The 12812-nt window shown below is 37.2% G+C and overlaps 1 protein-coding gene across 2 annotated transcripts in view; it reads right to left on the bottom strand.

Moving 5' to 3' along the window:
* RORB (RAR related orphan receptor B) overlaps nucleotides 1-12812 on the bottom strand; it is a 184876-nt gene that overhangs the window by 58846 nt on the left and 113218 nt on the right. The window contains exon 1 of one of the 2 annotated variants that reach the window (XM_075210988.1): nucleotides 3830-3943. The exons of the other annotated variant lie outside the window; for it this stretch is intronic. Within the exon in view, the coding sequence (XP_075067089.1) occupies nucleotides 3830-3869 (40 nt within the window). The 5' untranslated portion in view covers nucleotides 3870-3943. Of the gene's footprint in view, nucleotides 1-3829; nucleotides 3944-12812 lie in introns of those variants that run through there. 2 annotated transcript variants of the gene reach the window in all.

Here is a 12812-nt window from a genome sequence, read left to right as displayed (position 1 = left end):
ATTTAAGGCGGCTACTGACGGGTTTCCCTAGTATTGTTTAATAAACATAAAGCATTTTTACTACCTAACAATTAGTACTATAAGTTAATTGTTCAAACAGATGATCACTTTGTATCACTAAACCAATAATCGCACTGTATTAAAAAAGTGGAGTATGCTGTCTCATTAGATTAGTGTAAAAGTACAGACTTACTAGACCTGTTCCGAACCCAAACTATTAAACTACTACTAAACTACTTGCTACATTAAACCTAGCATGCCTCATGCTAATGCCCTCTACAATTACCTGTATTTAAGACTCCTCTCTTGACAACTATTGGGTTCAGTCCATACCAATCAATGGGCAAAAGCAGAGATTGTCTGAACTTAAGTAATTGCCTCTGTGTGGAATGTACAAATGGAAGACTGCAAGATAGATGTGTAGTATGGAAGAGTAAAGTCATGGTTCAAAATAACATGCAGATTATCAAAACAAAAATGTCATATTGTCAACTAATACAGACATGTTCTCTGAGGCACAGTAGCAGCATGCACAGTCCAAATTGGCATTTGAAAAGCAATTAAATATACTACAGAATTTACTATTTACAGAAACATAGACTCTGTACCTGATTTTTATTTTGGAGCTAAGCCTTCCCATTCACTGTACAATAAGAATATTTTTGAAACCACGCATGTTTTACTATTGTGCTGTACTGTGCATTATTACCTGTTCTTTTTGCTATAACACATCCTGTACAGGTTCTCTCTCCGCTTACTCAAGAAAGAATAGCTTTAGAACTTGTAAATATAATATTAACTTCTGACGCTATTTTAAATCTCCGTTGGTGATAATAGATGTAGATGCTCTGACACTTTCATGAATACTTCCAAAAAATGTTAAACGTTAACTATTTATGAAAAAAATGAAACATATTTCTGTTTTTACTATTTGCCTTGCTACAAATTATTCTTTAATTATTGCTTAGTGTATGTAACAGAGTTTACATTAAAAGTTAATAACCATGTAAATGTATAATTATTGTACAACAAAAACAAACTTTCTTTTCCCAATAAGATACTTTAAAAATACAAAACAAAAAAAAGCTGTTAGACTCCCTAGGCAAGTGGGCAGGATGGGAGCCTCCATGACGCGTCATTTTGTCTTTTAAATATTTTAAACATTTCCATTTCAAACAATAAAATGAAATTGTGTATCAAATTAAATTTTACATATATTTTTGTTTGAGAATATATTTCCTGTACACAAGTGGAATCACAAATACTGACGGAAAATCTGTACAATAAAAGTCTTTACTTTTTTGCCCTTTTTTTTCTTTGGCACAGGTGAGTACAATAGCACTTAAACCTCATATTGCCCTTAATTATCCCACAGTGTACACTATGAGGATGTTTTCTTTTCTTTTGAAACACAAGTGAAATACTGAAAAGAGAAATTGTGATTCTGGTATCTGAGGAACTTTGCAAGGAATTCAGCTTTGTTGTGTCTAACAACCACCATTGTTATCAGTATAAGATTGTCTAAAGCAGTGGTTCCCAAACTTTCTCAGTTCGAGGCACCCTTAGGGTCACCATAATTTTTCCAAGGCACCCCTAAGCCAAAAAAATTACCGGGTAGTCCCTTTTTTAAGTAGTTGGGTCAAAATGACATGAGATGTATTTAGACCCCTTCACCATCACATTGTGCCCCTTCATCATATCACTGCGCCCCTTCACCATATCACTCTGTATTCCCTTCGCCATCTCATACTCTGTGCCCCCCTCTTTTCCAGATCACACACTGTGCCCCCCTCTTTGCCAGCTCACACACTGTGTCCCCCTATTTGCCAGCACACTCTGTGTCCCCCTCCCCTACTTTAGCGTCTTGCTCTCTGTGTCCCCCTCCCCTCCTTCAGCATCTCTCTCTGTGTCCCCCTCCCCTCCTTCAGTATCTATCTCTCTGTGTCCCCCTCCCCTCCTTCAGCGTCTCTCTTTGTCTGTCCCCCTCCCCTCCTTCAGCGTCTCTCTCTCTGTGTCTCCCTCCCCTCCTTCAGCATCTCTCTCTCTGTGTCCCCCTTCCCTCCTTCAGCGTCTCTCTTTGTCTGTCCCCCTCCCCTCCTTCAGCGTCTCTCGCTCTCTGTCCCCCTCCCCTCCTTCAGCGTCTCTCTCTGTCTCTCTCTCTGCCCCCCCTTCACTGTCCGTTCCTTTAATTACCTTATTCCTCATGTTCTGCTGTCTTCTTTCCTCTCTGCTGCTCACTGACACTGTCGGACGTGATGACTTCACGTCCGGCAGTCAGTGAGAACAGTGAGGAGGATCCGGCACTAGATGATCGGTAAGTTCTTCTTTTCTTTGTCTTTATTCCCAGGGCGATCGCGGCAACCCTGTGACAGCGCCGCGGCACCCCAGGGAGCCGCGGCACACATTTTGGGAACCGCTGGTCTAAAGCATTGATTTTATCAATACTGGGTGAGTGCTTTCATTACTAAAATGCAATCTACATACCACACGGTGTACACTATTATACTCTTTTTGATTCTATACTAGAGCTTCCAAGATTTAGCACTGGAATAAACTTTTTCTGAACTAGATGAACCACAGAAGCGAGGTTGTATGCTTCTCTGTTCCTGGCTACTATCAATGACCCTATACATCTTGGGGCTGGTTAGTTATCAGTTCTATTTCTGCACCCTTCTGCCACAAGAGCAATCGGGGATGTGGGTTGAGACATGTTGCTGCTTCTAGGATGGTGCCAGCTTTGAAAAGGTTCTCTGCTAACCTCATGGGAGTAATCGCTCTGAGTATACCAAAACTATTTAGTAAAATACTAATAGAAAAATTTAAATATTTACTTTCCATGTCAAAAACTACTAAAGTACTCCATCTGATAATGCCAACCTTGATATAACACCAGTTAAGGCCTGTGTTTTAAGCCGGTACTATTAATAAAGAACATTCTACTCCTTTATTATAATGAAAAATGCACCCCCTACTTTGAATAATAAGGATATTAGTACTCAGTTTTGTTTTCATGACCTGTACTCGGCCTGTGGCCTTGTTCTCTTACATGGACATGGAATCCCTCTATGACTTCTAATATCTTCACATTTCACAGTAGTGGGAGAATTATCCAAAATCTCTGTGCTATCATTGCCTAAAGCCTACCTGAAATAATGATGAGTAAATCCTTGCATAATATTACAATATGTCCCATCTATTCTTAGTAAACATCCTTCCAATCCATAACACCCAATAGACGTAAATACCATTCAGAATACCAGCTGTGTGACGTCTGTGGACTATGGTCAGATGAAAGATTTAATAGGATTCAGTTTGACTTTTCTACCTCCTCTGATGGAACATGTTGAGCCAGCATGATCACCTGATATGAACAAGTGGAAAACATCACACACTTCTAAATATTTCTCCTACATAGCTTTCCACAATAAAGCTACTGATTACTTTAAAATGAAAATCATTCATTGTAACATTTGCAATACTAGCTTTTACTTATTACACCGCTATATAGGTTTCAAAATAGCTACGTTAAAGTATCCATCATGAATGGACAATCTGTGTGGCTTTGATGTTTTCCTTGTCTGTCCATAACATTCCTACCATTGAAATTTGTTAAAGTAACACAAGGGTAAAAACTAACTTTAAACTATACATGTTAGAGTGTTAGTAATCTGTGTATAAGAGATGGTATTTATGCAGGTAACAACTTCAAAATCCAGCAACAGTGATCGGATTTGTCAGTGAGAGCACAGAAACAAGACAATCTGTACTATAGTATTATGTGCATTGAATAATAACACAAAACAAAAGTTACTACAACACTTGTACTCACCAGTTACGTCAGATTTCAGCCTGTGATAGTTCTCACACATTTTATGTTGGTGAAAGGGAACTATATCCCCTTAACCATACGATCTACACAATGCTATTCTTCCAGGAGTCTATCAGACTGCATTAATGAGATTAAAGGAAAGGGATGTTGAAGAGATAGACTGTCCCATTCCATTACGTAAGGATGAGTGACAGCAGAGGTAAAAGGAAATCCCAGGATTATATCTCCAGGTAAAGATCCTGAATTTCCTTTCGTTTGCTCTCTGTTTAACAAGGATAATTAAAAAGTACTATTACAGGTGACAATTTTATTCATTTAAAGCTATTAAGATACAATTATGAAAATAAATAAGAGGTATAATTTTCAGTATTTTCCACATTTCCTATATATTAAATGCCCAAGTCTCTGATATCATATTGGATTTGGAAAAAATGAGTACTGAATTACTTTTATGTTCTACTTAACAAACAGGATGATATGTTTTACAATCCAAATCCTGTGCAAAATTCCTTGATTTTACTGTTATATGATTGAATGAATAAATGTGAGTCATTCAGACCAACTATATCCAGGACACATTAAATACATGCATATTTATACTACAGTACCTCACACTGTTTCATTATTACCCATCAATTTTATGTAAGAAATTATAACTGGTAAATTGAAACCTCTTATTACCACAGGCAGCCAATAATTAGAATTAACAATGAACTTGTCAGCTATTCTGGTTATTATGACAGGTCAAAGAAATAATAAAACTGATATCTGCTGTATAAAGGGTTTATGTCACATATATCTGTTTTCATAAAGATACTTAGGTGAATGCAGTATTTCTATAGATAGGTAAACCATGTTCTATGCATTAATTTTATTATCAATATAACAATGTTTTAAAATGTATTCTTAAATAATACAATGACCACATATCTAGCTAATCACAGGTGTTGTGGGTTTAGGGAGCTTGATGCTTTCTGGCAAGCATCAGTGGCATCTGTTTATCTCAGATTTTATTCAGGAGAACATGTACATGATGAATTTACTTGGAGCATGCCTAGTTCAGGGACTATATATGTCAATTGCACAAACTTCCAGATTATTGTGCCTTGTACCTTAATTTGGCGTTCCTGAATCTCTGTCTGCTTGAACTCCTGTGCACCGACTTTGGCTTCGTATCACAATCCTACTTGCTCTAATGCCAGTTGGCACGTGCGACTACCCAATCTGGTTCTAACTACATCTCTAGTTATGCTTTTGAATTGCACTCCTGCCTCTAGCTACCGGGATTCATTCCCGCTTACCATCAGCCTGCAGCTATGTGACGCTTGGTAAACTGCAAGTAAGGTGGCATTCTCATGAATACTGGTCAAGGAAAGGAAATTGTAGCCACCATTGTGTATAGCTTTTTATATGCAAATCCAGTTGTGCCAGTGTCCAGTGCAGTGGCGCACGCAGGGGGGGTTTCTGAGTCTCTAGAAACCCCCCCCTGCGCTAACTAAGTGGCCACTGTCCTATACAGCAGCCGCGGCGCTGTCAAAGAAGCGTCCGCGGCGGTGCTGTATTGCATAAAGCACTGCCGCAGACGCTTCTTAGACAGCGCCGCGGCTGCTGTATAGGACAGCGCTGGCGAAACGGATCTCTCTCGGTTTTTTTTTGTTTTTTTTTTTGTTTTTTGGGTCAGTGGGGAGAAACCCCCCCCCCACCCCCGACAATCCTCCGTGCGCCCCTGCAGTGGATGCAGAATAACCAGAAAAAATTAAAATAGTGTGAAAGTCACCCTAGTATCAGTTAATCTGAATTGTATTATGGTACATGGGACTCTGAATAGTACAAAGTAAGATATTATAATTGAAATAATAATTCCCCAAAACATCCCTCATTTATTATCCACTAATACCACGGGTCTGCCTGGGTCTCCCTGGCAACATCACAAGAGGAGCTCTGATTGGCTGTAGTGATGTTTTGTTTGTTTGTTTGTTTTTTAATCCTTCAATGGTGTTTGGTGAGACCCGGGTCTCACTGTTCACATTGGCGGCTACACGGGTCGGACTCGGGAATAACCCTTCAAAAGACCCGGGTCTAATTCCCGGGTCAGCCAACCCGGGTAGATGCAGGGGGACACATTCGCATTGAACCTAGACCGAGGTTGTTGGGGCTCGCCCCGGCGAAAACCCGGGACTTTTAGGCAGTGTAAATGGGGTACAAGATCAAGTTTGGGACTGCTACAATGTTAATCTTGATGTACAAATCCATGGATGCCCAGGCAGCCATCAGTATGCTCATGCTTGTAGTTCCTCAAGCGCCAGCATGCCCAACCACTTCATGGTGGCCTGGGCATGCTGAGACATGTAGTGTGCCTGGCATAAAATGCTTTTTTAAATACATTTTTTACAAAATCCACCACTTCAGGGGTGTGGGAATAGCCCTAGTACTATTCAGCACAGAGCTGTCTAACCCTAGATAGTGGGTCTGCATTTTGTTTGCAGAGTTGGTCATCCTAGGAAATCCAGCCCCATGCTGTCTGGCCTAAGGCTGGTTGTTCCTATGGCAGGGGGACCACACTCTGATGGTTTCCCTGCTATATTGTCACCATCCCTGGCTGGTATAGCATTGTGCTGTTACTGGTAATTTTGTTGGTACATCACGCTTTATCTACCCCTGAGTTTGCCAGTACCAGCCTAGGCTGGCAGCACTAGGGCTGGTTATGCTTTTTTTTGTTGGGGTTGGGTGTGTTTATATTTATTTTATTTATTAATTTATTTACTTATTAAAAAAAATAAAATGGTCCATGCTGATTATGATGATCTTTCACTAGTTGGAAAGCAGTGGCAACAGATCTGTGGCTACTTCCAACTCAACATAGTATGCCCCCCACCCCATTCCACCTCTCTAATCAAAAATGAGAGATACTGAAAAGTCCTATCAAAAACCACATTGGAACGTGCCTGGGCATATTTTGCTTAAACTATAAGCCAAAATTCTCCATGTCTGATTTTGGACTATATGCAAGATTTTTCTATTTATATGCCTAAAAGTTAATTCATTCTCACATTTTTCAGAGGCTGAGTGCTGTATGAGTTTGTGAATGTTGTATATTTTTTTAAGCTAGACTTAAGTCTAAACTCCATATCAGAAAATATGACAATACCCAATTTCTCAACATTTGCAGCCAATAATGCAATAAAGATTTCATCATTTCAAGCAAAGATGTTGACACTTGCATACATATAGGCACACAAGTATGCACTCACTAGCACACAAATAGGCTCTCAAGAAATGCTGTCATACTCCCATGGTGCAATAAACATGAGTATCATTCACACAAAACATAAAGGGATTAAACATAACCAATAGCGTCTGAAGCAAAAATGCCAGATTGAAAGGAAAATGATTTTATTGTGTCTTGTTAATAAATAATACTAAGTTTAAAAAATTGTGGCCAAAAATTCTGATTAGTATATTTTGGCCATAAGTCTTCCAAGTCCTACCCCAGCCAAACAACAGAGTAGAAACAATTGAACAGTGTTATACCAGATCTATTCATAGACTATAAATTCTGTAACATGCAAATATACAAATACAGTAGGCCTGATGCTGTGCTGGACGCATGTTGGGCATAATCATGCTTAAGACAGACACCCGTAAAAATAGTGTATTTATGCCCCCATGCAAAGTCATAGGCATCTTAAGATACATTCAGCTCTGTACCTGAGGCATATGCTCCAGGTTTATGTAAGGCAAACATACACCCACTTTCACATACACACAACCAGGCCATAAACACAAGAGATGATTGTTAGCATTTGTTTTGATAACCAAAAACACATTCACTATTAGTCTTAAAATAGTTTCACTAGCTTGTGTTGTCAATCATCATCATCAGAATGTATTTGTCCCTGCCCTCAATTATGGCAATTTACGCTAAGCAAATTGGTGTGAGTTCAACTCAGCATCAGTCCCATAGTGCGTAATGGCATTCCATGGTCTGGCGGAAGCAAAAGTGGAACTCAAAGAAAGTTTTGACGGAAGTTTGCAGCTCCGCGAAATAGCTTGTTCCCACGTGATATTCTATTTGCACAAAATTTTGCTGAAGCTTTGCTCATATTTACTTTAAAATGTCTCTCATCAGAATTAGTCATGAATGCCCCTTTTTCATCACTGAATAACTGCATAATATCACTCCTCTCTTTCTGGATGTAATCCCCAGCATCACATTTTTATTCTGTTTGTATGTAGGCATTATCAATAAATGTCCAAATGAAATTGGACAAAATATATGTTGGTCGGAAACTAATATGAAAACACTTGTTAACAATTTAGCCACTGTAACCCAAACAGATAGGGTGAAATGCAATATATAAAAAAATAGAAATCCAATCCTTTGGGTTACAATTTCTTTCCAACTAGTGCAATGTTTTTTCATTGCCTTTTCATAGGAGAAATTAAGAAAAAAATTTCAAATAAAACATCAGAGTACTTCCTTAATAATTTATTATGCCTGCTGTTAACAGGAACTAGATAGTGAAACTGAAGTGACGAGAACTGTACAGGCTTCATATATATTTTAAGCACAGAGCACTCTCACCAAAGTAAAATGCAGAAGATGGATTTGGGGGGATGCATACTTCAATATGTGGAGTTGTTAACAAAAGTGAAATGCCATAATAAATAATGCCTTCAAGGATGACGTGTAACCCTTTCACCTCTGATAGACTCGGTAATGCATTGCACTGAAATTCATGGCACGGTAAAAGCTGTCCCACCCCACCATGATTTATAAATGTGTTCCTCTTATTTTGACAAAATCCTTTCTCTTAGTATTTTCACTGCAGAATGCTCATATGTATTTATGTGTGTTGATATTTTCTTTGATACTTGTCAGTTATTATGATTAAAAAGATTCAAAAACGGTTTTTAGTTTGTCAAATTAACAAAGCCAAACAGAACTTAAAATGTCCATGCAGGGCGCGATATTGGTTTGTCAACATGCATAGACAAAACTGACCAAATAATGTTCCTACTGTGGGCTCATCAAAATCCTATGCAATGGTTTTGCAGAAAATCAAAGAAGTTATCATTCCCATTGTCATGTCACTGTTTGAACTGGAACTGCAGGAGCCTATATTTTAATTCCAGTCTGGTTATTTGGTGCTGCTCCTGAACACATGTGGCCAAATTGCTGACTGTTCTGTGTTCATGCCGAAGAACCAGATTGATGTGTTATTACGCAGTCCTTTCACTAGAGTGTTTAGATGTTATCTCAGCAAAATAAAATCAACTAATTAACAGAGCTGCAGAGATTATTTTATCATGTGTGACAACCTTTAAATTTAGTCCCTACGAGGTCTTGTAGAAAGTCAGCATCTCACAATTTGTAAACATGCATTCAAATTATACTTGGCAACAGGACACGTACAAACAAAATTAATCAAATTGTTCTTCTTCAAAATATTTTTTATGTGCTGACTCTAAAATCCATTTTTGTTTTTGTCTTGTCTTTTAAAATCAAGTCTTGAATTAATGTTTTTCAAATGTCAAGAAAGTCAACAGAATATTATGGAACAGAAGATATTCTAAGACCTCTCTGTCCTAGATCTTGTGGAATTCTCAAAAAAGATGAGGGGCACTTGTAACACAGTCAACCTCTTACTGACAATATTTTTGTACCATATATTACAGCCGTGCCTTTTGAATGTACATTTTTAGATGTACATTTGGCATGCACATTGCACACAAAAAAGTGGAAAATTATTAAAATAAATGTTAAAATTATTTCCAAAACCCTTATAAGACTGAGTAGTCTCACTGTACCTTTAATAAATGATGCTAAGCAGGAGAGCACATATAAAATATCTTTGATTTTTGGTGTGCCTTTGAAGACTGGCTTTTTTAAAAAGAAAGCTGCACACTATTTAGCCCTTTTACTCTACTTTTCTTCTGTGCTTTGTAGATCATACCATTGCACAGACTTCCAACCCCTTAGAATGACAGCCGTTTTTCATAAGCGTATACTGCACAGGGAAGAAAAGAGGCTGGTGTCAGAGAATAAAAAAGACTAGGTCCTTTGGCCTGATGTTCATGTTACCCAAAATAACAGTGGATAACAGAGGAGGAAGCTCAAATATTATTTGAGGTGGGCAAAGTGTATTCACTGCTTTTATGCTTTCTGTGGCTTCCTTTCTTTCATTTGTGTGGTTTCATAACTAAAATCACTTTTTTTGTAACGGAGGAAAAAGTATAGGACAGAAAAGTACCATTTTAACACCTTGCATTAAAGTACATTCATACTGTGTTATACATTTCTCTGAAGCATTTGTGCTATTGCAAGAACAGGTCAACTTTAATGCCCCTGATGACCTTTGTTGGTGATCTTACATTTGAGTTCATTGTGCTATATACTATATATTTTATAATTACATATTGCACTAATTTATTATGCTATATATTGCATGATTACAAATTACTCTATTATCATTAGCAGTCAGTTTATATATCATAGTTCTATGTTTAATAATTAAGTAAATATAAATTATTCCAATCCAATATATATATACAGAGTGATTCAAAAGTTGCAGTACACCCTTTTATTTCAAAAACTCTACAGGTAATTGGGAAACCTGAATACTCCAGTAAGGTATGGGTGACGTGGTCTATCTTTTACGGTATGTACCAAACATGGGCGCCATCTTGAAATCGGCCAATCGGCCCAATTCCTGTAGAGTTTTTGAAATAAAAGGGTGTACTGCGACTTTTGAATCACCCTGTATATATATTTATATATATATATATATATATATATATATATATATATATATATGTACATGGGAGTGGAGAGGATTTATGACTTTTTTTGGTTTACACACTGTAAGTCCCACCTCTCTTGCACCCCATTCTTTGCATTAATTAATTCCAAATTGTGTCAAGTGAGTCCCAGGTCTCCCATGGCTGCTAGTGCTTGGGAAGGACTTGTCTTTAAAAGCTGTGTGTGTGCAGGTAAGCCTTTGGCCTATTTTAAAAAAACATTTGATCATGTTAGGATTGTCCATGAGTTTGGAACGAGTTGGTCAGCTTAACATATATTGCAATATGTGGAACTAACATTCCCTGTTTTTAATATAGAAAAGTAGTTAGTACAGCATTAATTATTATGTTAGGAGAGTGCAGAGTATCCTTGTTTTATATATATATATATATATATATATATATATATATATATTGTATGTCACTGATTACTATTTAAAGTTAGAATGATCCCATTTGAGACATATGTTTGGGGACATATTAAAGAATAATTCCATTTTTGCCCATTTAAAAAATAATAATAATAATAATAATAATAATACTCTACTCCTATGATCCATCTAAAGTGAATTGGTGGTCCCACTCCATAACTTTTTCCTTTGCATTGTTGGAATCCCCTGATGAAATCAGATGGAGGTCCCATTTCCCACATACACTGCAGCAGAACCCCCCACTGCTCCATCTCTTACCTTGTCCTCCCACCGCTTCAGACCACCAATGCAATTACATTACAAGGTCTCAGTGCAATAACATTTTTGCTTGAACTTTAAATTTTGGTGGGCAAAAACTGCGTGACAGAGGCTCTGTTGCAGCCTGCTCAGGAATTATTTTATGATGGTTTTTATCAGGGACAGCAATATCACAGGGGAAGATGATCTCAGGTGTGGGACCCACATAATTTATGTAGAGATTGGGGAAGGATATTCATTTAAAAAAATTGCATAAGTAAAACAAACCTTTAAAGGGAAGGTAAAGTCATGATTGGACAATAATATATTCAGCCACTAGTCAGCATATTGCTGAGCCAGCATAGTACTGAAAACACTTTTTATTTAAACTATACCTATCTAGTATTCTATATTATTCTCTATTCCTCTGCCAAAAAACTGACATTTTGGCATGTTTAAAAAAAGTTGCAGTGGAGGTGGGTGAAGTTTCTTTCTTATACATCCTTCCAGACAGGGAAAGGATAGAATGGATAAAAAGCACATAGGATGTCTTGCAGTCTCCTAGGTAATGGAAATGTTCTGAAAAGATTGTGCATTAAGTACAAGCTGCATGGCCATTCATTTACCGGCAAGTCTGAAAAATAAATAATGTCTCCAAACCATAGATAGATCTAAGTATGTAGATTGCAGCCTGACTGTGAAATATATGTTAAATGTGCAATATAGTACTATAATAAGTCTTCTAATGATACTAATTGTTATGTTTTTCCTTTTTTACCTTCTTGACAAGAACATTACTCAAAAACTTGAGGTATAGATCATAATATGACATCAGATCACCACCAAGCGAGTCTTAGCTGTAAAACAGTGATAATCCCATTTTTTAATCTTAATATGAGGCACTTTAATCTATTTATTTATTTACAATTTAGAGGATTGTTCAAAAGTTCATCAGTGATTGAATATGCATTTTGCAAAATGCATGTATTAAAATATGCTAAATTAAAAATGACTCTTGCGACATTATTGTACAATATCTTTCGCTTTCATTTTGCAATTAATAGTGAGAAGTCACTTATAACTCCAGACATTTCTACACCTCATCAAGCTGAACTTTTAATTGACGATTTGTAAAGACTAACGGGAAAATAATAGCTCCTTAAATACCATCAAGAGAAGAGCAAATTAACTTAACATAGAACAATGAATAGGTAATTACAAAATGTCAATTCTTGTTTACCTAATGGAATCCATGCAGAAAATAAAGTAGGTGATAAAGAAGTGTATTTGGAATAGAACATGGTATCATGATGTACAGAAACAATTACAGTAAATAGCAAAAGTCAACTAGAAAAAAATAGAAAAATTAACATTGATAAGAATGTCATGCACAATGCATTCTTGACTAATGTGACAGAGATACAGTCAATTTAGATTTTTGAAGTCAACAAAGTTTAAAGGCTTGGTTCCTTTACTAGGGGTTGGATATCCTCGGATGAATTGCACCAATTAAT

This window comes from Mixophyes fleayi, chromosome 1, assembly GCF_038048845.1.
Source record: "Mixophyes fleayi isolate aMixFle1 chromosome 1, aMixFle1.hap1, whole genome shotgun sequence".
Taxonomy (NCBI): Eukaryota; Metazoa; Chordata; class Amphibia; order Anura; family Limnodynastidae; genus Mixophyes; species Mixophyes fleayi.
The sequence above is the reverse complement of the archived record's forward strand: the minus strand, read 5'-3'. Positions and strand labels throughout refer to the sequence as shown.